Source organism: Struthio camelus, chromosome 19 (genome assembly GCF_040807025.1).
Source record: "Struthio camelus isolate bStrCam1 chromosome 19, bStrCam1.hap1, whole genome shotgun sequence".
NCBI lineage: Eukaryota > Metazoa > Chordata > Aves > Struthioniformes > Struthionidae > Struthio > Struthio camelus.
The window spans coordinates 7,496,269-7,524,098 of record NC_090960.1 but is presented as its reverse complement, the minus strand read 5'-3'; the positions used below and the strand labels follow the sequence as shown (position 1 = coordinate 7,524,098).

Here is a 27,830-nt window from a genome sequence, read left to right as displayed (position 1 = left end):
TTTTGCCAAATGCTCCATGGTCTTCTGCTGGCAGAGGTCAGGTCCCCTGCAGTGTAGCAGCAGCCTCTTCCAGAGCCACAGCTTCCTTCACCAGCTGTGCTTGCACTTTTCAGGCAGGTGAAGCGATTTTTCTCCATGGATGCTTGAAGCTAAATTGTAGCATGAAGCCAGAGGGTCCACGCTGGCATTTAAATCCACTGTACTGTGATTTCTCCATGCTCAGTAACCCTGTATTGCCATCTCACATAGTCCCTAACAGTGCCCCTGTCCCAGTTATTACCATCCCATCTTCCAGCAGTGGGAAACTTGATGCATGTTACTTAATGCAGGATACTGGTATCACAGCACTCCTTCACCAGCATGACTTTTGGGATGAAATCGCCTCTGATGTGACATAGTGCCTGACAGTGCACGAGTTGTCCTAGCCAGGAAACACCTGTATTTAAGCAAGGCTGTGACACCTGCAAAGGGAAGGGTGGGCAGGGGAACACGCAGGGAGTTCAGTCCTGCCTGCCATGCTATCCAACCGCCTTGCTCCTTGCCAAAAGCCCAGCGTAAGGAGTAAATGACAAGCTGTGACAAAGAAAACCACGGGGACAGGGCTTGTGCGGACCCTGACCAGCCCACAGCTCTCGCAGCAGTGCGTGAATGAGGGAATGGACTGAAAAATCAGCTTGCTGCAGAGAGCATGAGAGTTTTGCACTGCTGACACCTGCAAATGCAGCAGTTGCTATCACTCACCTAAGCGATAGCAGCTAGGGCTGCGTCATTGCCAGCAGCAGCAAGGACCACGTGGGGCTTCGGGTTTATGTTACCCCCTGCTGTGAATTGTATCGGCTGGGCCAGGGCCAGGCAGAAATGCCAGCTTTGCGCTTTCTGAGGAACTGGGACTTTTCCCTGGGACATTAGTCATCCCAAGAGAAGCCACAGTTGGAGCCTTTTGTCTGTTATTACAAAATGAGTAATTCTGGTGAAACGAGACGAGGGCAGGTTTGCTGGCAGCAAAGTCCCTCAGCTGAGCTAGTAACTCATCTTGGTCCTGTGTCCGTGTTGCAGGTTCTTGATGAAGCTCTGAAGATCTGCAATTACATCTTCACTGTTATTTTTGTCCTGGAGTCTGTTTTCAAGCTGATCGCCTTTGGGTTTCGTCGCTTCTTTCAGGACAGGTAACAAAGGCTAAATCTGGGTTGTGTGAGGCAGCAGCTGGGTCTCTGGAGACAGCTGGCCAAATTCAGTGGTGGTGAAGTTGTGTTTTGGACCCCCGCAGCTCTTCTCAGTGCTATCAGTTAATGTCTGTGAACCCTTTGTGGTACGACTGATTGAACCTGGGGTAGGTGGACAATTGGGCCCCAAGGGAGGTGAGCTGGGGAGAAGATGATGCATGTGAAGGAGCGTGACTTGCACCAATTTGGCCCTTGGTGGATGGACAAAGTAAGAGCAGGTCACACGGCGAGTAGCTGATTCTCTTCTCACACCAATTTCATGTCCATATAACCGCAAGGAGCTAGTGAAGTGACAAAATTTGTGCCACGAGAGAGAACCTGGTCCTGAGCGGGCAATGGGTTTTCTCAGTAGAAGAGCAGCTAATGAGAAAATTAAAATGACAGAAATGAAAGAAAAAGGAACCTATTTTTATGCAGATGCTGAGCAGCAGATGAAATTACTTCTTTCTGCACAGTTTCACTCTCTTACCTCACAAATACAAATTTTATGTCATTGGTAAATCTTTCTTCTCCCATTTTCACCTCCTTCAAGGTTAACAGCAAGAGCCCAGGCACTGAGCAGGACTAATCATGAATTATTCAGCCTGCCGGGGAAATGGTCCCACTCATCCCCCCACAATTTGGATTCTGGCATGAACCCTTTGCGTCTTTCCCTCGCCCAGTGTGATTTTTGCTACAATGATTGGGCATGGGGTCTGGTTCTTTCTAAGGCAAATCTCACGCTGAGGTCCATGAGCGTCGTGTCTAGAATTGGCCAAACAGCTAACACACGACCCCCCCCAAGGTCTGCAGCCTCTGGATAGAAAAATCTGCCCGGCATTTGTTTTTATTTCCCCCCAGTCAAGAATATCTTTGGAATTAGCTGATTTTGTACCACATTATAATGTGCTGTATTACTTATAATGATTTCATAACACAACTGCTTTTGTATAATACCCTCAGAAAAATGCTGCAGATTCATTTGAGTGTTAGCACTATTGAAATGCCTGGAATTCATGTGAAACAAGCTACCTCCTGTTGCCAACTTCTTAGTAGATGTTAAACTTCACTTTGTGTCGTCTCCAGATGGAACCAATTAGATCTGGCAATTGTGCTGCTGTCTATCATGGGTATCACTTTGGAAGAGATTGAGGTGAATGCTTCGCTACCAATTAACCCCACTATTATCCGAATCATGAGGGTTCTCAGGATCGCTCGAGGTGAGACAAATAAAGCAGAAGTGGCTTGTGTTTGAGGTGTGCCGGATTCCCACCAGGAGCGAGTTAACTGTCGGGAAACAGTTCTGTGGCACATCCCCATCACAAAGTGCATAGTTCTGGCATCAACAATCTGTAGAAAAATAAAAGAACAATGGGGGAAAATACTGGGGAGGATCCAAAAAGCTGAGCCAGCTGACCATGTGTTTCTATCTTGAGGGAGCTTGAAGACCAAGAGTGCAGGAAAAAAAAGGAGAAATAGCTGTGGATGTATCTCCCAGAAATGAACCTGGAAAAGTATGCTGGTCAAGTCAAATTTGTCTTAAGCAGGGATTGCAGAACACAAGCTAGGCTACACTGGCTTTAAAAGACAAGGATCTAATAACTTATATTTCCTGTGGGACTTCACGTCTCGCCACTTTGTGACAAAACGTGCCTCGTCACTCTGCATCCATCTGTCCCCTCAGAATTGTAATAACACCCACCAGAGCTGTGCAGCCAGCTGCCTTAGGGCCTGTTTTTCCACAACGGAGCACTCTCAGGCCCAAATGACGTAGATGCAAAACGTGAGTGCTTGGGCCCTTAATAAAGGGCTTCCAGGCCTTCCTGAAGAGCAGTGCTGTGCTCTGAGGCATTACTGCTATGATTACAATCCTCACCTAAGCAAAGAAGGAATTAAAGAAGAAATGAGAAATGGTTGCTGTGTCTCAGGGGAAAAAAAAATGTTTTTCCTGTGCGCTGGATCCTTTTCAGAACTAAAAATATATGCAGTTTCCAATTGGAAATGCAACCTTCTGGAAGGAATGTGTAAATCAGTTCTTCAGTGAATCATATATGCAAGTGAGTAGCCTATGGAAGTGGGAAAGTAACCCTAGAGCTGGGAAAGGAACTAGCCAGAAGCAAGAAGAGGAAAAAGAGATGAGTCCAGCACAGGTTAAGTGGGGAAAGGACATTCCCTGGCATGTGTTTTGGCACTGGACTCAAGACCCAAGCTGGAAATAAACATAATAGGCAAACTGCAAACCTGGTATAGAAGGCCACCAACAGATACAGCTCCTCATAACTGCTAGCTTCAAAGCAGACTGGGAAGGGAATATGCCCATACCTTTTTAAACCTCCTTATTCCCCTTGGTAGCTGTAGCCAGTGCCAGGTGAAATGGCTGTTCTTCTGTTCCGAGTTAGGTGTCAAATTGTCCATCTCAGCAAGAGAGAAAGAAAAAGCCAGACAGAATGATAGCCCATTCTCAAAGTCTCAGGGTAGGTGATGCTGTTATTCGCAGGATGTTAATAGTATCCAAGCAACCAAGAGCAATGTAAAAAGGCCTGGAACTATAGCAGCTAATGGAGAACACTTGACATGATTTCACATTTCTGTTCCTATAATCTGCGGCTCCTGTGAGAGGGACTGAGTTTGTGCCTCTGTGCTAATGCTGCAGTTACCATATTACGAACGTGTTTTCTGCAGTGCTGAAGTTGCTGAAGATGGCTGTAGGGATGAGAGCCTTGCTGGACACCGTGATGCAAGCACTGCCCCAGGTAACCTACTGCTGTATCAAAACCTATCTCGTCTGGCCCAGAGCTAATTTCTTATTGCAGAGGAATGCTAATCATTTTATCTTTACTGTCATTAGAGAATCCCATTTCCCTTCAGAAGCTCAGTCTGAGATACAGTCCTCGCATTGAGGTCATTTTTCCCCTCAAGCGATTTAGGCTTTGGATTAAAGAATACAGCAAGAAACAGGTCTGGAACAAAAAAATCAACAAATGTTCTTTTTTGTGTGTTTTTTTTCCCCATGTCTTTTTCTCTTTCCAGGTGGGGAATCTGGGTCTTCTCTTCATGTTGTTGTTTTTCATATTTGCAGCTCTTGGAGTGGAGCTGTTCGGAGACCTTGGTGAGTCTTCCTCTTCCTCTGCCTCGAGGCATTGCAAGGGGGTGGTTGGGTGACGGGGAGCTGCGTGACGGCATGCGTCTAACGGGCTCTTCCACTTGGTCTCGCAGAGTGTGATGACACTCACCCCTGTGAGGGGTTGGGAAGGCACGCCACCTTTAGAAACTTTGGGATGGCTTTCCTGACTCTCTTCCGAGTATCAACAGGAGACAACTGGAATGGGATAATGAAGGTAAGAGACCCACGAAATATGAGTTTTGTGTATAATTACTTAAATGAGAAGCCATCCACTCTGCTCCAAACCAGTAACAGAGAGCAGCTAGGACATTCATGCCCTGCAGCCAGCCACTTCATTCATGTCTCTAACGCAGAGTCTCTAACATTTCTTCTCCCTCCTGCCCAGCAATGCAGGGCCTATGTTTGTAGGCTTCTGGCGTACTCCGTATATTCCTGTTGTTTCACCGAGAAAGCAGCTTGAAGCAAAGGAGAACAATAAAGGAATTCATCTCTACAGTAACATCAGTTCAGTAACATGCATTTGGTCTTTTTTCCTTAAAAGTCTCCAGCTACTGTTGCTATTGCTGTTGATATTTGTGTTTTTGCCCTGGGAGAACCTGTGTTTCTGAAAGAGAGTCTTACAGGATATAGCCACAAGGCACACACATTATTGTGAAGATATCTGCTCTAGGAATACATGGGATGTGGGCTACTCTGAAGGAATTGTTTTTCTGTCCGTTTGTAGCCCATGGTAAATGTAAGGTAGCTAAACTCTTAATGAAAGAGTGTTAACTTGTTGAAAGAGTGTCTGCAAGGCCAACCACTGTGGAATAGCTAATGGGTTGTAACTGCTCCCTGCTGTGCCCAGATCTGTCTGCCATACTCTGATGGATTTGGTCTCTAACCTGGTAAATTGATCGTTCCAACCTGAGGCGCTGGAATGAGCTGGGTCTTTGGGAGTACAAACGCGTGGAAGTCTATGGTCACACGTCCCCGTGAACAGTTTCCTCCGAGCCTGCATGCCGTGACTAACACAGAAATTTTGCCATTCTGGACATGAAATTTGCCTAATCTTCTCTGTTTTCTGCATGAGAGGAGAATCCATTTGAGCCAAAAGACCAGAAGGCAGAACTAGGTTGGTGTTGGCTAACTGGCACCTTTTCATGTTCCTCCATTGTTCTCTCCCTGTTGCCAGGACACACTGCGAGATTGTGACCAAGAGTCCACCTGTTACAACACTGTCATTTCACCCATCTACTTCGTCTCCTTTGTGTTGACGGCCCAGTTTGTCCTGGTTAATGTGGTGATTGCAGTACTTATGAAGCACTTGGAGGAGAGCAACAAGGAGGCTAAAGAGGAGGCAGAGCTTGAAGCAGAACTGGAGATGGAAATGAAGACTATCACTCCAGGCCAGCACAGCCCCTCAGACATCTTTGCTTGGACTGGCAGCAGTGGTGGAGAGAGACCTGAGAGCCCCCGAGGATGTGCCAGTCCCCTGCAAATCAAGGTGGATTCTCAGCTCTCGTTAGTTTACCCTATGGTGAGACTCTTGGTTGGAGGGTGAAGAGGGGTTGACCTGCATATTTGCTAGGGGAAGACATGCACGAGTCAGTAATGAGGGAGTGGGTGTACAGTGCGTCAAGGGGTTGTATTCCTCACTGTCTGTTGATTAATTGCTGCGTGGTGTGGGAACTGATACTCCAAGGAAGAGACCCTAGTCAGGTCTCCATACCACCATGACACATCTATTCAGGGGTGAAGAGCATTGGATTTGTTCTGGACATGTGCCCAAGCCACCAAGTCCAGTTCTAGCTCCAAATTTGCTGTAATCCAGAGTTTGGAATAGGCCCTTTGTGAATGCAAAATCATGACTGCGATGTTTGCTTTTCTAATGCAGACCATTAACCACAACATAAAAGAGGAATAAAGCTTGGCTAATCTTTGCTTAAGTATTAAATTTGTTTTATGCAACCTCAGTTCAAAATATATCCCCACAGTCAAGCTTGTAAGAAAAGATTATTTTAACAATAGGATAATCCAGAGGGGCCTCAAAGCTGGGCTCACCAGAACTGATGGCAAAGCTCCTATCAGCAGGAACAGTGCAGGATCAGGGCTGTAATGTGGTTGTTGCAATGAGTTGTGACAAGTCTCTCCAAAACACAGTTTCTAGGTGAAGACTCAGTTTGAGGAGTAAGAGGTGAGGTCAAGACCCAGACAGGTCCTTTGGGAGGGGACTGAGCTGGAATTATACAAGAAGAATGGTCCAGCCTTTTTTTATTCTTAGCTGACTGCAAATTGGGTTAAATTCTACACAGACCTCATTAGCTTTTATTACATCATGATTTCACAACAGCATATCTTGGCCTCTGCCTGGGGTGGACTAATGAGTCTTCTAATGCATGAAAAACTCATTTATGATCTTTAGTCCAAGGGTGAGACAGAGTAAATCCCTATTTAAGCTTTCTTTCAATTCCTAAGCTACTGGAAATTTCTGGTGCCGTTAGGAGTCACTGATGTCTGAGATGGAGTCCAAGGCTGTTCTTTGGCACAGGAAAAGAGAGTTCAGGGCAATGTGGGGAAATCCAGACTCATTACATCCTCTAAGAAGAAACAATCTGTCCCTACTGTTGTTATATATGTTAAGCAGAGTACTGGCAAACTGTGCTCGGCACTGTTGCCTTACATCAGTACTCACACTGGGCAAAAATAAAAAAAAAAAGAGGAGTTCTAAAACAAACCAGTGAAAAGGACGAAGTCAGCTCTTCAGTCTGTAAACCAGTCCTCACTGAAGATGGCATTGGAAAGGACTTATTCTAGTCACAATTTCCAGAGCCTGTTTCTTGCTCTGTCACCCAAACAGAGTCCTTGAAAACCTGATTTTATTCCAATTATTTCTTCTCCTAGCCAAAATCTTCGTGATGAACCTGATGTTTTAACATGATGGTAGAGGAATACAATTCCCAGAATGCGATCCTGCAAGGTCGTGTGGTCAGCATGCTCTTTTGCTTGCCTGTACCCCAGGGTTTTTGCACTGTGTGCTGTCTGACTGTAACTACGGTCCTCATTTCATTGTACGTATTAGGCACTCCCGACATGAAAGGTGCAACTCTTAAATTGCTACCCTGATGTTTGTGAAAGTTAGACCCTGCTCTAAGTGATCTTTCATTGTATGTGCTAAGGCTCACTGGTTTGAAGTTGGCCATGAGAACTTAGGAACCCCAACTTGTGGCTGGCATGCAAATTAGCAGCTCGATGTGTGTCAGTTCTGGGCACCTGCGGCTTTCATGGACAGGATGCTCAGCTTCTCTTCAAGACAGGTTATTTTAATTTATGTGCTTCCTAAGTATGGATTTAGGTGTCGCATTCTAGGTCCTCTTGCTCAAAAATGCAGATGTGCGTATAGAAATCTTAGTAGTGTCCTTTAGCAGGAGTGTCCTGTCCTGTAGACACTCACAGCACCAAGAATCACAACGCTGCTAGAATGGCCCTACGATACAGTCCAGATACCAGGAATGATGGGTTGTATTCAGTCAGAGGGAGAATTATGTCCAAAGAGAGGCCTGAAGGGGGAACATCGTGTGGTTCCCGGGGCAGTCAGCTTCGGTCCTGTCTCTGCTAATGTCTGAGAAAGCTTTCACTTCTGACTGTGATATTACTGCACTGTTCTCTCTCCTCTCCCGCCTTACCTTTCCCTCCCTCTTGTTTCTGTTACTGCTATTCTCCCTGAATGTTTCCGTCTTTCTTTTCCCTTCTATTCTGTTTTTTTTTTCCCTTCTGTTTGGGTTTTCTATGCTGTCCTTTTTTCTCTCTGTCTCTGTCCCTCGCTTTCTCTCTCTCTTTCTCTTTTTGGCCTGCTTTCTGCATGCTATACACCACCCCTCCTAGGAAAGGCACTTGTTTGATACCATATCACTGCTGATCCAGGAATCTCTGGAAGGAGAGCTGAAGCTGATGGACAACCTGTCAGGCTCTGTGTGCCATCATTATGCCCTCCCCGCTCCCGAATATTCCAACTCTGAGAACCAGGTTAATATTCCTCATTTCCTGCAAAGTCTCCATCCAAACTCAGTGTAACTGAGACCTTTAGTAGAGAGTTATTCTTTGCATTTGTAAGATAGTCAGAGGGATTTTGAAGCATAAGTCATTTTGGCTTTTTCTGTGGGAATCAAGTTAATATCTCATTGTTTTATGATGTTGTATATTTGTGCAAGAGGGAAAGTACAGGCAATGAGTTTTCCTCTTCAACACAGTAAATTTAACGAGAAATTTCTTACTGTTGTTCATAAGTACTGTTCAGAAAAGGTATGAAACCTGTTCTTTATCCTTCAGTGGGATTCTTTTGAACTTCTTGCCCTTAACCAGGGCTCCCATAGCAATGCAGAGACATAGCTGCAGAGCCTGGCGTACAAAGTGAGTTTTTTCCAGGGTAGAGCCTGAGCGGATAAGGATCATAAAATGATCTCTATGTTTTATGCTTACTTATACTGCCTGAGAATCCAGTTGCACATGATTTTACTGATGAAGCTTCTTGCAAGGAGGTGATTGAAAACTAGATCCTTATCCCTGATCTAAACTGAATTCAGGAAAATGAGGCAGTCCCTAATGAAATACTTCAACTAATTGTGTGCTCCAGTGCTTTCCTGAATAGGGACTGTAATACCCTTATTTAAAATTAGTCCACTTACTCCTTAGAATAAAATTCCTATATTCTCGTGTTATTTTTTTGATCACATATTTTCCCTAAATCACAGCAGTGACCATAGTAATAATTCAAACATACTAACTTTTCCTGCAGTCAGAATTGAGCAAGCTCCGTATTTCTTGATTTTTTTTTTTTCCTGGCTGAAAATAGCAGAAGTTTTCATGTTAAATGAGGGTGCTTATTTACAGGTTCATTGACACTTTGAATTATCCACCTCTGTGGTTCATTAGAGAAAAGGAACAAGCTTAGGTAAAATGAAATCCTACCGCAGATCTTTATATAGCAGGATAGCATGTCTCCCTCTGATTGCTGTGTATCACTTATCAGATTGAGGTCTCTTGAGCTGCAGCAAGTGGTTGTCTTTAAGAATTGTCAGGGGAATAGAGACGGGAGCTATGGTGGCTGGGGACAGTGTTAACCTCGGCGAGAGCTGGTTGGAAATTTTTTGACACAACATTTTTCACCACAAAGTGCTGTTGCAGTAGAAATGTTTTGTTTTGACATTTTCATAATGAAAAAATATAGCATTCAAGTTTGCAATGATTTTTTCTTCTAAAAATTAGGCTAAACCTTTTTTTTTTAATAATTAAAATACTGCATAAATCACAGAATCCATTTCCAACAAAATGTTTTGATTGACTCAAACTTAATTTTTAGAGAAGGGTGGGATGACGGGGGGGGGGGTTGTTTACATTTTGGCTTTTTGGTTCTCAACATTTGTCGTGTTTTCAGGCAAGTCAGGAATTTAGAGCAGCCTTGGGACTCGCTCAGAGCAACCTGATCAGTAGTAACAGCTCCCAGCGGAGCAATTCCGCTGGGCCGGAGTTGCTGGTGTCCTCCAGGCTCTACAACAGCCATTCCCTTAGCATCCGGTGGCTCTGGACAGTCAGTCCTTGTTGAGGATCACCCTCCTCATGCTGGCAGACTCCTCAGCTCTGCTCCCAGGTGCCCCTTTGGGGAGCCTGCGGGAAGCCAGGAGAAGTCCCTCCAGAGCGTCTCACTTCACTGTCAGTGGACAACCACATGAAACGAGGTATCAAACCTAAGGTGATGAGAGGGGTCCAGCCCTCTAATTTGTTGCAGCTGAAGTTTTGAGCCTTTCAGAGTTCACTTATCACCAGGTTCATTGGGCCCCACTGAGGTCATTTCTAAGAGTGAGGAAATCCAACTCTTTGACAACTTACATACCAGAGATCTGGGCCTCTGTGGTTTTCCTGGGAAGACACATTGCTGTTGAAAGACTTTTCAAGCATATAAGATAGAAGTACTACTTTTTCTAGTAGTAGTAAGAAATGGAAAACTAAAAGGAAACGCCTAGGACGTGTCCAGACCAGGAGACTACTGCAAGCATGAACTGCATCTATATGTTACCTTATAAAATGTTCTCTTGAATGCTGCTCTCTGAGGGCACACCGGTCTCCCAGACAGATACATGGAGTGGGTTTTAGGAAAACTGATCCTTTGCTTCAGAGTCAACATCCACCTCTGAGGTGCTTGAGAGCAGTGATTCTGCTTTGAAGGGGACATTGCATTCTCTTTTTCCCCTTTTCTCCAAAGCCTGCAGTCATGCATCGTATCTCCTATGAGGAGAGCTCTGTGCCTATGGAGAGATCTTTATCGATGTTTTACTTGAATGCATTTAGCGAGGAAGCAACAATGCAAGAACCACGTGGACCAGATTTGTGGTGGCATTTGGGTGCTGGAAGACATGGATGGTATTTTGAGTAGGACAATTTATCGGTGCTTACATAGGCTAGGCACTGAGGTCTCTTTAGCAGGCCTAAACCCACTGAAATCATCAGGAAGGTGCTGGCTGACCTTTCCAGACTTTGAATCAAGTTTTAAGTTCCCCACTGTCACCATTTATCCCCCAGGAAGTGAATTACAGTCATACCTGCCTCGTGGTGAGGGTGGAGGCCCTGTAAGCTCCCCAGAGCACCGAGAAAGGCACCCTCCATACACTACCTCCATAGACCATCTTAGAAACTATGCTGGTAGCTTAGAAGCCAAGAAAACAGCACGGCCACTGGGATAGGAGCAACTAGGGAAGAGCTTGAATATCTTGAAGCCTCTTTTATTTGATCACAGCTAGAAGGATAAATATCTCTAGTTTGACAGTGATAAAACTTTTGCTTCCTCACCTAGACAGGATGAAAACAAAACACAATCCTAGCATTAGTGTGTGGTTTTAAACTCCCTTACAACTCATCAATAAGCATTTAAATATGCCTATTCCACTCTTTATCATGTCTTTGTTATACTCAGTTTCCTTAAGGTTCTGTCCCCCCTACCAGTGTGCATGATGCAGCTACTTGCAGTGTAGGGATATTGCTTTGGTGTCTAGAGGTATTTAGATAATGATACTTTTTTTTCTCTCTCTCTAAAGATGTGTGTCCTGGTTTCTTATGCTTAATCATCTCTCCCTTTAGATCCCTCTAGCTGAGATGGAGGCTCTATCTCTGACGTCAGATATTCTCTCTGAAAAGTCCTGGTCCTTAGCTCTGACGGATGACTCTTTTCCTGATGATACTAACACACACTTACTTAATGCTCTGGAAAGCAATGTACATACACTGGTCGCTGTATAGTCTGATGTTTACAGGGTTCGAAATACTGCTTTCACCTCTCTGCACCTGCCTAATGGCATTTTCAGTTCAAGCACATTTCCAAGTAGCACCAACCTTTTCTCTGAACAGGACGTTGTCCTTAATGCCATTAGGTCTTGGGCTGTTACTGCTCGTGTCCACAAAGTTGGCTCAGTGAGAGGAACAAGTATTTTTATTTTTCCTCTGGCTTCTTATGTAAAAACAATGTGTTTTCTACAAGTGAAATAAATAACAAAAAAATGCTTTGGAAAGCGTCGAGGTTGAAATTTCCTCGGCATCTGAAACAAATCAGTGATCCTGCATGGAAGAGACACCCATGAGCTAGTGACTCATGTGTCCTCTGCAGAGGGGTCATTGGCGAACCTGGGGTTTGCACTGGATTTTTTTCTTTAGGAGAGTAGGTACCACAAGGCTTTTTGCATGACTGGTGCCAGACTGTTTATTAAAAAATATCAGATTGGGATCTCTTTGAGATGCTGCTGCCTTTGTGAATTCTTCTTAACAGTCACCTCGCCAAACAAACAAACAAAAAGTTTAGATTATCTTTTTGAATGAAATGACCAGTATTTTGAACCCTGCCTTGACCATCTCCTCTTGGAAACATTAGACATTTTTAGCTGTGTAGCAGTCAAGTGCTTTTTTTTCTGCTGTACACAGACATAACTCTTCTTCCAACGTTTTTGGACCCATTCCCGTTTTCTTTGTTGTTGTCCATGTACCTTCCGTTAGATGTTTGTGGTGTTGATAAATTTTCTGCCATTCTAGTTGATTGTCATCCTAATTAGTACGTGTTTGGGAAACATCTCTTTTAAACCGTGACAATATTTCCCATCATGCTTCATGGCATCATGTGCAAAAGATTTTGTAAACTGCATTTAACATTTTGTATGGGGCATTTTGTTTCAAAATTAGTTATTCTGGAGAGAGGGACTGAGGAGAGAACTGCTCTAGTTTTGAATCAGATTAGACAAAACTGTTTGACAATATAATAAAGTTTCAAGAGTGTAGCCAAGAGAGATGTTTAACTTAATGTTTTTCTTTCCTCCAGAAAAAATGCAAAACCAGGTTGAACAAAACATTTTGTGAATTTGTGTCCATACCGACAAAGTGTTTTGGTCAAAACAATTTCCCAAACTCCTGAAAAACTGCAAACGTTCATTAAGATATTTTCTAAAAGCAATGCTTTGATACAGCAATGCTTTAGACACAGTTTTAGCTGAAAAATACCTCAAACAGAATGTTTTAGTTGACTCAAAATAGTTTTGGTTTGGGATTTTCTTTCCTTTTTTTTTTTTTTTTTGGTTCACAGAAAACTCAGATTTGATTTTCATTCAAGCCAAAACAATTTGCTTTTCAGAACTGCCAGTGAACCAAAAAGTCATGTGTTCACACGGCTCTGTTTGGGAGCTGGATTCAGGAGATCATTTTGCAGCCATTTTAACTGATTTTCATGAAGTTCACTCACGGGATTTCTCCCAAGATGAGCAGAAACTAGAACCTTCTGTGGTATCAGATCCTGCCAATGAACCTGAAGTATTAAAGGTTGGGTTTGGAGAGGATCTTGACTCCAAATTCTCATGTTCAAATCCAAATGGTTTTGAATTTGAAACCTTTGGTTTCAGGCCATTGTTAGTGTTTCAAGCTAAATAATATGAACGTACAGCCCCAAAGGGGAGGGCAGGGAGGGGAGGAAGAGAGAGGCTCTCAAAACCCAAGTCTCCGCGTTGCCAGCACAGGTCTCACTCTCCTTTCCTGAGTGATATCCGGAGACCGTCACCCCTGTTATCTAGCTGTAACCAGGCTGTCTAAATCCGCCTGTTCTCAAGGACTGAAAGTAATGCTGCATGACAGTGAAGGTGCATTTCCTTCCTTAAATTTACAATAGTGATCTTTTTTTCCCCCTCCTTCTTTTTTTTCTTTTTTGTAAAATCTGTTCAATCTTGTCATGTTTTACTGTGTATGCAGAACACCCCAGTGAAATTTTGTTTTTATGACTGAAGGACAAAACTGGAAAAATCTCGGGACAGAAAAACAGTGGTGCACTGAACGAATGGAAGATTTGTCAGAAATAAGGGTTAAAGTTTTGCAGAAGCAGTGATCAGCTATGTACTGCATTGAACGACAGTGTCACATCTGATTTCAGTGATTTTCAGTGGAGACCTTTTAAAGATGGAGTAACTCTTTTCTTAGAAATATACAGGGAAGTTGACTTTACTTCCATTTTTGGCAATACCGTCAAACACAAGAACACCCAAGAGCTTTTCTGGGATAGAAACATTTCCTTATGAAATCGGGCCTGAATCTACCTCATTGAATATTGCGTCTGGTGCTGCCCATTCCAAGAGACACTTTGGCTGCAAAAACTCCACAGTCAACACATATACGATAACCCGCTCTTGCATTAGCTCCCTTCTAATTAGAGAATGGCTTTAACCCTGAAGCAGTAGCTTTGAATATCCCTTTCAATAAAATGGGTTTAGTTATTCATTATGTGAGATGAAAACCAATAAAATTGTGCTGGGAGCCAGAGTAAGAGGGCATTTTCTGTAAACTAGATATTTTTTTTTTTGTTAGAAGAAAACTGTAGTCACCTTTGCAAAAGTCTGACTTGCTGATGAGGGCACTGAGCTTTATTGCTACTGTCAAGGATCAAAGTTATGCAAAGCATGTGACCGTTGCTGGGCCTTGAGGCATGATGCCTTCTTTACATCTCCCTGAAATAGTCATGGTTTTTTATTGCCGTGTTGCTTCCTCTGTTGCTGTGGTTCATCCTGTGTGATAGTTAGTGACAGTACCAAAGGAGGGGTGTATCTTCCTGGTAGATCCATTTGTGCAACCTGTACGTATTGGTGGTGTGCATGCCCATTGTGCCATCCTGATTGCAGTGGCTGTCGCTAGGGTTTCTGGGCACTTCTCCTTGTCCAGCTCCGTGATTTCTTTTTTCCTCACTTTTTTTCCCCCTCCGCAGGCGGATCTCCGCTCCAGAGACGACACGCTCACCCTGTCTCCCAGCAAGGACTTGCTAAGTGTGAGGAAGCCCTCGGTCGGGCGCACCCACTCCCTGCCCAACGACAGCTACATGTTCCAGCCGCCGGGTGCTGGCCCCCGCGCCGCCTCCCTGGGGGACCGCAGTCCCACGCGCCACAAAGCGCGCTCAGGTACGGCCCCTGCAGCTTTAACACGATCAGGCTGGGATTTTTCCCAGCTATTCAGTTGGAAGCATCAAGTTGCCTTCCACTTCCAGCCAGATGTTGATGTCCTGACCTGTCAAATAGCTTTGAAAAGCCCCTCCACCACCCAGAGGGAGCAGCCCGAGCAGATAACTACTGTGCCCTGAGCTTTCTGGTAGTGTTACAGTGAGAAGTTGGCCTGGCCCAACATTGGGTCTCCCCTGCCTGGCTCCCCCAGGGTTATGGTCCATAAGGGCTTGGCAGCTCCATCTGTCTTACCTGAAGTAGCTATGGCCCACAGGCAAAAATCCCAGCTGAAAAGTATTTCCTCATGTCTGTTACTTTGCAGCAGGACCTGTTCTAGCAGGTTTTGGAAGCTCCGCATGGGAACAGGTGTGAAAGAGGGGGAAAGGATGTCTCTAATGTCTCCAAAATGAGCATAAATGTGCCAAATTTGAGAGAGACGGTGTGAGATGAATGGAAAAATGCGTGTGTGGAGAGTTGTCCTTCTCAGTGTATGTGGTTGGGATATATGCCTTGGGGCTAAATTCGGAGATATTCTTAGTTTCAGTGTGCTGCAGATGGCAAGGGGTCTTTAAACGTGCACCTATGTACCTGCACTTGCAGCTGGCTCCCAGCCCTTATCAACGTGCTTTCATTTGCACTGTGTGCTGGGGGTTACCTGCTGCTGGTTAGTGAACGTAGCTGTCTTTAATTCTCGCTTGTAGCAGGCCATCATTTTTAGACATTTGTCACAGATAAGACAGAGAGGTTTTTATGAGCATTGTCATTTGAACGCTTCTAAGCAGAACATAATTTCAGCGCTGCTCAGAATGGCTGGAGATTTGAACAGATTAGAAATAAGATGTTGAAATTTGCATAGTAATAAGACTTTGGATGAATAGCGGCTGTTGAACAGGAAAAAGAAAATGTGGACACAATGGAGGAAGATGAATCTGGAGTTGTGAGAAGTCCCTGCTGTAACACGAAATTTTCAAGGTCGAGTGTGGTCCCTCGAAGAGCCTGTTTGTACATAATGCAAAAGGTGTGGATAAAATCCTGGTCAAATTCTGCTAAGGTCAATAGCAAAACTTCCATTAGCTTCAGTGGAGCCAGAATTTATGGCTTTTCTGTAACAGCCAACAAATTCCCTGGAGTCATAATCCCTGACCTTAGAGAAGAAGCCCATTTGCTACAGGGGGAAGTTTCCAGTGTTGTGCTTTTGACCCTTAATCTGGATGCACTTGTCCTGTCTTGAACAAAAACTACTTCATAAACAAAAGGTGGGTAATTTCTAAGTTCCTCTTTTCTCCAAGGTTGCGCTTTCCAGTTCCCTGCTTGGAGAACTGAGCAGCCCTGTCTGACCGCACAGGCTTGCGGCGGGCAGGCATTGAACCCTGGTGAATTCATAGGAAAAATTGTTCTGCTGAAACATAGAACAAGTGTTTTGGAAAGGTAAAGTGTCTTATTCATAGCCACATGAAGGAATTAAACCTCTTGTCTTTTTCTCCTCCTGGTGCAATTCCAGTTGACTTAACTGTGCCAAAGTGCTCCAAGGTGGCTAAGGTGCCCAAAACGTTGGCATGTGTACCGCTGTCCTGTTCCTCCTCCAATGTCACCGCTTTGCCAGGGGGAAGTCACCCCTACCTGTTTACAGTTGGTAATATTGTAAAGTGCTGCAAAGAGAGCAAAAGGTGCCAGGCGTCTCTAATAAATCACAACAACTGAGCCACAATATTTCAAGCTGCGAAAGGTTTTGTTGTCAGAAATACTGGCACTTGCAGGAGGTATTTGTTTGAATACTCCTTCGTAATGGGGCTGTTGTTCTGGGAAGGATTCCAGGACAAATGAGATTCTCTGGGATGCAGTCCAGGTTAAATGAATTGTTTTGAAAAATGTTGGGCCAGGGGTGGGGGAAGGGAGGCATGCAGCGTTTCAAACCTTTTAGAAGAAGTCGCCAGCAACCACGAAAGGTCAGAAGGAGGCTGTAGAGTATGTATTGCCTTCTCCTGGGATGCTTTGTAAAACTAGCCTTGAAAGCTGCCAGGCGCGGTTCACTTTGATTTTATTTCCAGTGTGCATGCTGGAATTGAGAGCTTTGTAGTTGATCTCTGGACACACTCAGGTACGGAGACATCCATTTCTAGCATCTTTCAAAATCAGATCCTTTCAGTGTTAAGGTATGTGGTTGCCTGCAAAGTTATTGGCTCTAAAACAGGGATGTAGAAACTGTCAGCCTAGGTGAACTTTGAGTTCATAATCTTCCATTCTTAACAGGAGCTAGTCCCAGATATATCAGGAGAAAATGCCAAGAAAAATGAAATAATGGACGGTTTTGGAATAATTTATTAGTAGGTGGGTGGGTTTTTTTCCCCATCATGGTGAGCTGGTTGTTGAATTCAGTGTTTTCACCTTGCCAGGGTACAAAGCAGTAGTTTTCTTTGGAAGGTCTCTGAGACAGGGAAGTGACCACCAGATGGACATGTCACATTCCTGCTTCTTCTCCCTCTTGCAAGGTTCAAAGGCATCAGTGCAGTCCCAGCCGGCGGACACCAGCTCTCTCCTGCAAATACCAAAAGACCATTTTCACCATATAAGAGCTCACGATCATTGGGTCAGGGAGAGCAAGCCGCAGGTTTCCCGGCCTGTGCACTCTCCTTCTGCTGAGAGGCTGCTCCGCAGACAGGTAAGCAGACTTATGAACCTGCTGAGGTTTTATATTGCCACATTACCAGCTTAACCATACTTTAAATTCAAGGAGGGATTCACAGAGAAACCTCAGGAGCACTGTAGTTCCCCTACAGAAATAACAAAAAGGTTGACGCATTTGCACCTGAAAGTCATCCAAAAGGCTCAACGGGTGTGTGTAATGGGTATCATCTCCTTTGGTAACATGCCTAAATGTTCTCCTCGTTGTTAGCACTTTATTCTTTCTGTCCACTTCATAAATGCTGCCAAATGCTCCCCAGGGGCTCCTTGGGGTTCAGGGAACTAATTTTTAACTGCTGTGATTTTCTCGGTGCTTGAAAGCACACAGTGTCTGCAGACTGCATTCTGGCCACCCTTCCCCTGGCTCCTCTGATTTCTTGAAAGGGGAAAACTGTCATTGCTGTTTTAAAGGAAGCTGGATATCTTATCGTATGCAAAACCTTCACCGAAAGCATACCATTTTTAGAGCGAGTACTGAAAATTAAGATCTTTCAGTTTTTCGAGAGCCTTGACTTTGTCAGAGTGAAGGGACTAGCTAAAAACATGCCCTGCTGATTTTGAGCCCAGGGTCACAATGAAAATCAGTGAATGAAGTTAGATTCCCAAAGGCCAAAGGTGTCATTGTAAATGGGACTTAGGCTTTTGAATCTCCTATGTGCGTTTAAAAAGCTAAACCTGACTTTATACAGAAAAGAACGTATTTCATTTTCTAACTGGTTTTATCTCCATTTTTTGCCTCTCATTGATTTAAATCCTGATTCTACTCAAGATCTAAGAGATCTAATCAAGCATTCCAATCTACTTGATTGGAAACATAAGTTCAAATTTATCCTTTTTAGTAAAATACTTACACTTGTGCTTCGCTCTCATGTGCTTAAACGTACTTTGTTGTGTTGCTGGTTCAGAACCAGAGGCATGTCCGATTCCCGAACTCCGCTTTCTTCAGTAGTTTCCGATGTCTGGTTTTATATACACAGCCTAGATCATTCTTCTTTTTTTTTTTTTCAGAAAAATAATTTATTTCCCAAATGAAAATATTTCCCTTTCTTTCATCTTTTAATCAACATTGACAAATTAGACAGTTGATTCATTAAGCTCTAAAAATGAATGTGAAGTACCAAGGTTAACAATTACATTAGTCTGTAATACTAAACTGACAAGAGAAATTCCTAGCATGTATTCGCGTGCACAGGGCTTGCCTGCTCTCCCAATCACCACTAATGGGGAAACTAATTGATGTCATGATTCCAGTTCATAACCACCCTCCTTTGCCTTCTAATGAATAACAGATCCATCCTTTTGAACCGATCTGTCTAGAATAAATCAGCATGTTAGCCATCTTCCCCAACCTAATTTTGTTCATATTTTGGGAGGCTTCCTTTTCTTAAGGCCTTTCATATGTTTAAATTAATTCATTCCCCTGCCTCCTTTGTCTGCTCACGCCATGCACCTGGAGTGATTTTTAGAAAAGAAAAAGGCTTTGGGACAGGGAGCAGCTCTGGTCCACGGGCCAGTTACATCTCTCTGAAAGTTAGTGATGCCGTAGCAGGGACCTCAGCAGGACCTCACTCCACACCAGCGTGTCACCAGCCACTTTGGGGCTGTTAGCATCTAATTTGGGATTTCTGGAAAACTCTTGGCTGGACTGTGTAACACTGAGCATGAAGGTTTGGAAGCGCTGGCCCTAGCTCCTACTTATGCCGACCTGACCCCTCCAGGCATTCATCTTTATGGCCTGAATTTGACAGAATTTGAGCAACACTCAGAAAGGTGCATGGCTTTGGGTGCCTGTCACTAGCCCATGTTTATGGGGATTATAACATCCATGGCGGGAGAGAAGTTTGTGTCCTTTCTGCAAGCATTTTGTGCCTGGCAGTGGCAAAGAGATGGCCAAACACTTTGAAACTTAGTCCTAAAAGAGGCCAAATTCCCTTTACCTTCTTGGCAGTGCTGCTTGCTCAAGTACTCCCTGCTTTTTTCCTCCTGTCACCATCACTAATACGCTACTAGCTTATTACGTAGCCCACACTACCAAAACATTTTGATTTGCAGTACCCATTTTTCTTTATTGTTACCTATATTGCATGTAATTCTGATTTGGTTTTTTTTCTTCTTTTCTTTCTTTCCTTTCCCTTCCCCCTTATCCTGCCCCCTATCCTTAATTTGTGCATAGATAAATCTTGTCCAGCACATTCCTGGTCCACGCACTTTCCTCCATCACTAAAACCCGTGTGTTTAACCTCCTTCCCTTCAGAGTGCTGTAGCATGGACACGGTCCCCACGGTAACATGCACTTTAGACTCCGGAAAACTTGACACTTAGCTCACAGACGAAGATTAGCAAATCAGATGCTTGCAGAGAACTTTTAAAGCCAAGCTCCCCGTCAGAGGCCATGCTCCTTGGCAGTGCATTTCACAAGGGCTTTTCTGCAGGAGAATTAAGACCACGTTGATTTTTTGGTTCTGGTTCCAGGACTGCGTATTAAAGGTGTAGACCACACTGAGTTGTGGCTACTACAGGTGTCTACACCAATGTAATGGCAGACGGTCATACCAGAGGAGGGGAGTCTGTCTTTTTATTTTGAAATGAGTCAGTGAAACATTTATCCAAGCAGTTACTGCTAACATATGCTCAAGATGTCTGTATCATTGGGAAAGAAAGAACTGGTGGTGGCTAATATCGCATTCGTATACAACACAGGTTTGTGTACAAGCAAAAGCAATGACAACAAGAATTGTTTTTTGCTTCTGTCTTCTACTCTTTTGTGGTCTGTGCTTCAGGGTATGTACGTGATTTTTTTCTCCCCAAACACTCACTAAGGCTATTGGCATGGAGAAACCCAGAATTAGCTCCGCTCTTGACTGTGGTTGGTTACCGGTATGTCACCGTACAATTTTAACTAGAAAGGAGTCACTAGTATTGGACAAAAATGTCTGCCATATTAAATATTCTCCCAGCTGTCACAGACAACAAAGGGAGCCCAATGCACAGATACAACAATAGTTGCTTGTGTTTGTGCGTGCACATATATGCATACCGCAGCTGATGGCAGCTTGGCCTTAACAGAGATCGTTTGGCTCAAACGATCCTTTTGGGACTGTTTTTATAAAAATTCTAAGATCATTTTGGGGAGATTTGTCACAAAAGCATTCCTTGGTATGAGGAATTTCATGTCCTTAGACTTCTTTTAAGGACTGAGACTGGCTGCATGCATTTCCTCCAATCGTCTTCAAGAAGTTTTTAATTTTTAAGATTATTTAATAGTCTTCTCAAACTTAAGACGCTGGTTTTCAGGGCCAGTTAATATGGCAGATTTAGAAACCCTCTGACAAGGGATGCAGTGCAGTGAAAAGATGAAGCCTTCAAACCATGCCATGGTCACTCCTGGCCAGCAGGCGCTAATGCTGCATGTGACTCAAAACAGCCAAGGCAAAATGTGCCTTAGGAAGCCTGGACTCATGCATCATAATAGATGGAAATGGTTACAGATGCTGAGGTCCGACTTTGGTGTCTCCATCATTTCTAGCTCTCCTGCTGTCTGCTGGTGCAGAGCCCTGGCTCCAGCCTAGGGCAGCGATGCTGTCCCAAAGCCAGGAACAGGCTGTCACCCTGATGCTGGCACAGACCATGGTTGCTGTGGTGTGGGTGGCCCTGGGGATCCTGCTGCAGGTCCTCAGCATTCTCTGACCTGAAGGGAAGGGAATATACAGAACTCGCTTGCGCTTCTTCCCTGTCCCGCTCATACTTGGGCTGGTAAAATTATAAAGGCGTGTGCAGTAGGCCCTCATGGTTTGCATAACAAGAATATGTCTATGTTGGGGTGAGGGTACTTGGTTTTTGTGATCCTCCACAGTTCAGAGGAGAAAGCTGAGAGTCAACCATTTATGATGAAGGAAGGGCCAAATTCTGCTGTAACTTTCGTGAGGATAAACCCACAGATCATTGAAGCCCAGGAACTGCTATCACCGGTAGCGTAGGCTGAGCTATAGGAGTTGGTGTTGTCTGTGGCTCTGGGCTGAGGTGTCTTGGCAGAGTTTGGTGCCCTGTTAACGTTGTGCCTTGCTCCTACTAACCTCCATTTGGTCTGTCTCTCTTATCTGGCAACTCCCCTCCTTCCCAATCCCTTTGCACTCTGATACAGATGGCGATAAGGAACGACTCTTTGGACAGCAAGGAGAATCTGCACGCGGAGGTGAGTGAACCCGCGGACCCAACTGTCCCTGCTGTGCCCAAGGAGGAGTCGCCTGGTGCTCTGATGCCCGCGGGAGCGAGTGACTTGGCTGCGTGGAACCGGGCGAGCGTTCGTACGCAGCGGCATTCCCACAACCAGTATAATATTTCAAAGCAGGCACCAGCATCGTGTGCTTGTGCAGACTCATATCAAGAGACACCTGGAGACTCAGTGGACCAAGAAGTATCTGAAATAAACAGCTCCTCGGAGCCTTTCACTTCAGAAACTTGTACAGCCTCGAGTGCCTGTTCAGAGGTTTGGCCTCTCTCTCCTAAGAGGAACATAGGCAATGCCGGCAATGTTACGCTGAAGGACCTGAAGAAATACCACAGTGTAGACACCCAGGGTCTTCTAAAAAAACCGCCCTCTTGGTTAGATGATCAAAGGAGACATTCAATAGAAATTTGTTCCATGGAAAACAGCCCTCAGCACCATTCCACATCTAGCTCTTCTGGCTTCATAAGTCAGGTGGTAAGTGAAATGGAAGGCTTGCAAGGAACACGGCAGAAGAAAAAACTGAGCCCCCCATGTATATCTATAGATCCACCTGATGGACAGAGTTTGCTACCTAGAGGACCTCACAGCATCTCACCTGCCGGTGCAGACAGTTGCCTGAGACGGCGTGCACCATCCTGTGAGTCCAAGGATTCGATGGATATAGGGGAGTCGTTGCTTCCAGACAGTATGTCAACATCTCCGACCCCAAAGAAAGACTTGTTGACACTTCCTAGCTTTTCCTTTGATCAAACGGAAATGGACCCCTGAGTTACTTTTCTGTTGGTGCCAAATGGTTTCTTCCTTTCACGTAATAGAGGGAAAAAAAAAACCTAAAAAACTCTGTATTCCCAAATGGCACTGGGTAATATATTTCCAAAGAAAGATTAAAGAACCAGCTGGTTAAAAGAGTGGTTAACCTATATCACGCTTACTTAAGCATATGTTCTGCTTAGGTAAAAGCAATACAATGTGCAGAATCTATATGTATATTATATTTTATTAAATTAATTGAATCTAGTATTGCGGGATGTAGTACATTTTGTGACTAAAGACTCGTTTAATTTTCTTCTATTTTATGTATCTCAGAATATTTCTGAGATAAAGTTGATTTTTATGAATATTTTAACCTAAAAATATATATTTAATCCCTTCTCTTTTTGTTTTGTTTGGGTTTCATTTTGTTTTGCAAAGCACAAAATGTAGCCAATTAGTGCATTACAGAGGAAATGTATCCCACAGTCAACAGTGAATAAGAATTATTTAATGTAATTTATTTTTTTCCCCTTGGACTTCAGTCGTCTTCTGGAAAAAGATCATTTGCATAGTCTAGAAATGCAGTGGCATTTTTTTTTAACCAAATAATATTCCAATCTTACGTAAAAGTGACATCTAGAGTAAAAGCAGGTGCACAAAACCAGGAATGTACAAAACGCTGATGTCTGAAGGTTGTGAACGTAGAGCCAATTTAACTATACGCTGGTGCTACACGTTGTAGATTTATAAATAGGTATTCTATATTGTCCACTGGTGAGTCACAAAAACATGTCGATGGATCTCTTTTCAAATGTGCCTAGGAAACAGGCAACAAAAGCCTACGGTCGCTTCTGAAATGTTTTTCCAGTGTCTCAGATAAAGACTGTTTCTTTCGGTCAGTTTTACACATGGGTAAGTCCGCTGTTTTCCCTGGAGTTACTCCTTTTTGCACCAGTGTGAAAAGGAGGATAAGGCCATATTTAAGATTTGCACCAAGAGGACTCAGCGCAGATATGACTCAGCAGTACGCTTAAGCACATGCTTAAATTTAAGCTCCCACTTAAACTGCATTGAGGTTGATGATGTTTAAGTAATTCTTTAAAATTAAAACCATATGCTTATGTGCTTAACTGAATCAAGGCCTATTAAAATTTGCAAAGTTATTCTGCAGAATACCTGTAAGAAGGTCTACAGCTACTGAAAGGACTGTTGATTTTAAGTAAAACAGGCAGGTTTTTTTGCTGTCACTACTGGAGTTAATGTACATGACCCTGATTGAAATTTATTTCCAGTCTAGTAAAAGCCTTTAAGTAACAACATCATGATACAAAAAAAAAAAAAAAAAAGGAATTTATGTCCTTACTTTATAACCTGTCCTTAATGTCAGTCATCTCAGAAATTAAATGTTTACTTCTGTGCTAATGCCCTCTGCAAAAGCAATCTGTAGCAGTGGAGCGAGCAGGACGACACAGCATGAAGCTCAGTGCAGGGTTTGGCCCGGTGGGATGCATCCTGTTCTTCCCAATGCTGATGGAAACCAGACATTAACTTCACTGAACCTCCATGAAATCAAATTAAGATGTAGGCTCAACAAGACTTTGGAAGCCTAGTTGTAAGTGTGTGAGTAGTCACAGGTTTAAAATTGCACACATGTATAAAGCTTTGCTGGATCACGGCTTTAAACCAGCACAAGCAAGAGAGGGATTTGTGCTAATTCAATCAGTCAGGAGTTTGTAACTTCTTGAGAACTACTGATCTTCTCAAATCACTGAAACATGTTGGTGTACCACCGCTTATCCTTTCAGAGATTAGATGATTGTGACTACATGTATCTGCATTTGCTTCGGGTATATATGCAAGAAGAAGATGCTGTTAATACGCAATAGGCCTAAGTGAGGTCTTAAGCGCCTTTAGTTTCATTTGAGGAAGTCTACTCCGTAAACAATCCCTATTGACTGTACATGTCCTATAAAAATGCAGGGATTTCAACAGGAAGTCGGGCAGTCAGTGCATTTGAAGAACGAAGATTAATGTTCTCTACCAGTTACTGCAATTAGATTAATTCTGGGCTGGGACCTTTTCCCTCTCTTCAGCAGCTACAATACGGGCCCATACGGAGAGCACTCGCTTTGAAATGCCAGTCCAAATCCAGAGTTAAGCCCATTTCAAGCAACTATTTCAAACAAACCTTTCATCAGTTCTTCCCCAGGATCATATTTAAGGGAATAATAAAATTACAGTGCATTAAGACTGAAAAATATTCTTAATCCCTTTTTCATTTTACACTCGTAATAAGCCTTAGCTTTTCCTTTCACATTTACTAAATAATTTGGCAGAATAGCTAGGCCACTAAAATTGCTGTAGCCTGGTTCACTTAGTGATTAGCAGTGTGTATATGTAGCTGGAATGATACTACTTGTACAGTTCCTTCCCCAGAAAATAACATGCAACATTTTTAGCTTAAAATCATGGCACAAAAAGGTGATATGATGTTAATCCAAAAGCTCAACTCCAAGTGTAACAGAAAGCCTAAAGGCTGCTCTGTTTTTAGTACTTGGGGGTTTTGCCCACTGACAGGGTTTGTGTGAGTAACAAAAAGTTTATGTCGTACATTAATATTCAATAAAGACTAGCCAATAAAAAATATTGTATGATGTTGCATTCAGGAAAAAAAAAATCATGTATAATAGTTTGTTTTCTAAACCGGATAAGTTTTTTCTAGCTGCCCTTTTGAAAAACAAATACAAATGTACTGCAATGTGTGCAATAATCTTAACGTAATTTTAAATACCTTTTGGGGGGTTTTATAGAATTTGACTTTTTTTAAACAAAATGTACAAAAATCCACCGGAATCCTGTAGAATGGTTATGTTGATAGAATTTTTTATATTTTTGTAGCAATCTGTAGAGAAATTGTTAAAAAGTCTGCGTAGCGACTTGGGAACAGAAGCAGCTCTATCGAAAATTTTCTTTTCACAAACCTGGAGCCAGACCTACTGGATTACAATACCCCTAACCTACTTCCTGCGCCTGCATCCAGGTCGTGTTTCAAAGTAAGCAGCTAAGCTAAAGGTCTACGATACTGCAGTGCTATTGCTGTGCAAGACCTAAACTGATATAAATCATCTGCCCCGAGAACTCAGCCCGTATTGACGGTAAAGTAGTTACATTGCTAGCCAGTTCATCCAAGCACACCAGCACTTTAATACTGTGGATTTACTGTATACAGATGGGAAGAGAATATTCTGCTGTCGCCAGTGGGACAGGTGAGGAAGGAGAGATTGCAGACGTGTCTGGAAGAATGTAAAGTCCATTTTGCAGCCCCTTGCACATCGAACTAACTTTTCATAGCTAGGTTACCGGCTGTTTATACTGCAGATTCTTTGGAGGAGGGCAAAGAAAAATAATGTTTTTGACTTCTGTGGATTGCACTCAGCACAAGGTGTGTTCAAGGGAAAAAAGAAAAAGCAAACAAAAGAGTTACGTTGTAAATTAGGCTATGCCCCAGTCTCCCCTTTTCTGCCCCTTTGGCTATAATAACCCATGTACACTATTACACAAGGTGACTAGAGTAGGCACAGTACCTTGCAATGTCTGTAACAACCTAGTATATATTATAGAACTTTGTATTTAATAGTTAATATATTGTTATACTGTATCAGATATATAGGCCAAAACCCAGGTCTTTTGGTCAGGGCAACAAAAGGTGGTATTCATGGGGAAAATTGGGTTAAAATGTTCCTTTTTAAAAAAAGAAAAAAGACAAAAAATGAGTGTAAATCTTTACAAATGACAAAAACAAATGTGTCCTATTAAAAGCTTTTGAAAAGAAAACAAATGTGCACTTCCCTTTCTTCTTGTTGATAACCTGAATCATTCAGATTGGTCAAACCTTTGGTTATCTTTTAATTGTGAACAGTTGCAGTAGGTAGTGTATAGCAGGTGCAGCAGACGGGACGTTTAAAGAAAGACTGCAAAATGTCAGTCTTTGTGAAGCAATTTGGTTTAACACCACAGATGACTTTGGCCCGGCACGTTGTCCAGGGTGTGCTGTCTTGCTGACTACAGAGACGGGCAACTCTGCTTGTGCAATGGCGCTACCCTGGCAGATGACCGCTGGGCAAGTCACTCAGTGGTGAGCAGGCGGCTGGGACTGCAATGAAGAGAGCTGCAGCCAACGCGGAGATGGGAGCCCATCTGAGCTGTGCAGGCAAATGTTGCTGTGAAGAGACACTGGACTTTTCCATGCATCCACAATTTCCAGTCTGAACTACAGCAGTCTTCCTCTCCATCACAACGTCTCTCCTCGTTTTTTCCCCTTGCAGGTCTGGTGTTAGCAGGGACAGGCACAGCAGCCTGTGGGGCAGGATGGGGAGGACCTCAGGCGTTGCTTAAGCACCGCCAGAGACACCTGCACCTAAACTCTTCAGGGGTCTTTAGTGATGAGTTGTGGTAGCCCCTAGGGTGAAGATCCTCTCCTCTCCTCTCCTCTCCTCTCCTCTCCTCTGAGAAGCAGCCGCTAGAGGGAGGAACCAGGCATTTAATTGTGCTGCAGCACCTACCTCCACCTCTTATTTCGCACTTTGGCTTGAAGGACTTGATGGCTCACCAGTCAGCTACATGGGAGCTCCAGCACAGTCACCTTATCTACAGGATGTTTTGCTAAAGGCCCTTTCATCTCTGTGTAGAAAACAAGAAGAAAGTTACCTCTTGAACAGAGAGGAAACGTGGATCTGAGCAAAATGCCACCAAACCCCCAAGGAGCAGGACTTTGGAGGTGGCCTCCATTGTGCGGCTGCAGTGCTCAAGGTCCAAGCTTCTGCACAGCGAGGGCTCCCAGCCCAAGCCTGGATGCACAGAAGGGCCTCCAATGGCAGGAGCAGACGAGCCTGCGGTGGTAGGCTGAGCTGTACTGGGCCAGGAGTGCAAAGCAGCTGGAGAGCCTGCACTTTGTACCTCATGGCAAACAGGTGAGATCACCCAGCAGTTAATTCCTGGTGGGAAAGTGAAGCCCTGTATTTCCAGAACTGGGTTTCAGAGGAACTTGGAGGGTGGAGGTATTTTTTTACTGAGTATTCCTGTGTGAACTTCTTTTCCTGAGTTTTGCTTTTGGTTTTTAGAGGGCTCCCACCCAGGCTGGCCGTTTGTGGCTACGCTCTCTGCTTGCCAGAGCTTGGGCACGGTGCTTCCTTATTCTGTTTGGTAATTTGGATGCCACACAAAACAAGATCGTTTTGTTTTAACGGTAGCTGCATCCGGGGGGGCTGTGTTTCAGACCCAATTAGTTTCTGGCTTAGTCCAGACGGGTAAGCGAACGTGGCTAATTGTCCCACTCTTCCAAGGGCAACTCTCCCCTG

The 27,830-nt window shown here is 43.8% G+C and overlaps 1 protein-coding gene across 13 annotated transcripts in view; it reads left to right on the top strand.

Annotated features, from left to right (window-relative positions):
- CACNA1G (calcium voltage-gated channel subunit alpha1 G) overlaps window positions 1-26,286 on the top strand; it is a 162,895-nt gene extending 136,609 nt beyond the window's left edge. For 6 of the 13 annotated variants that reach the window (XM_068913520.1, XM_068913519.1, XM_068913527.1 and 3 more), the window contains 11 exons: window positions 1,057-1,166; window positions 2,289-2,422; window positions 3,885-3,955; window positions 4,233-4,311; window positions 4,419-4,540; window positions 5,501-5,845; window positions 8,191-8,331; window positions 11,437-11,571; window positions 14,582-14,771; window positions 17,300-17,469; window positions 21,634-26,286. In XM_068913520.1, coding sequence (XP_068769621.1) covers window positions 1,057-1,166; window positions 2,289-2,422; window positions 3,885-3,955; window positions 4,233-4,311; window positions 4,419-4,540; window positions 5,501-5,845; window positions 8,191-8,331; window positions 11,437-11,571; window positions 14,582-14,771; window positions 17,300-17,469; window positions 21,634-22,488 — 2,352 coding nt within the window. In that variant the 3' untranslated portion in view covers window positions 22,489-26,286. The remainder of the gene's footprint in view (window positions 1-1,056; window positions 1,167-2,288; window positions 2,423-3,884; window positions 3,956-4,232; window positions 4,312-4,418; window positions 4,541-5,500; window positions 5,846-8,190; window positions 8,332-11,436; window positions 11,572-14,581; window positions 14,772-17,299; window positions 17,470-21,633) is intronic. The other 7 variants (XM_068913526.1, XM_068913523.1, XM_068913530.1 and 4 more) reach the window with 5 other exon arrangements.
- Window positions 26,287-27,830: the final 1,544 nt, after the last annotated feature.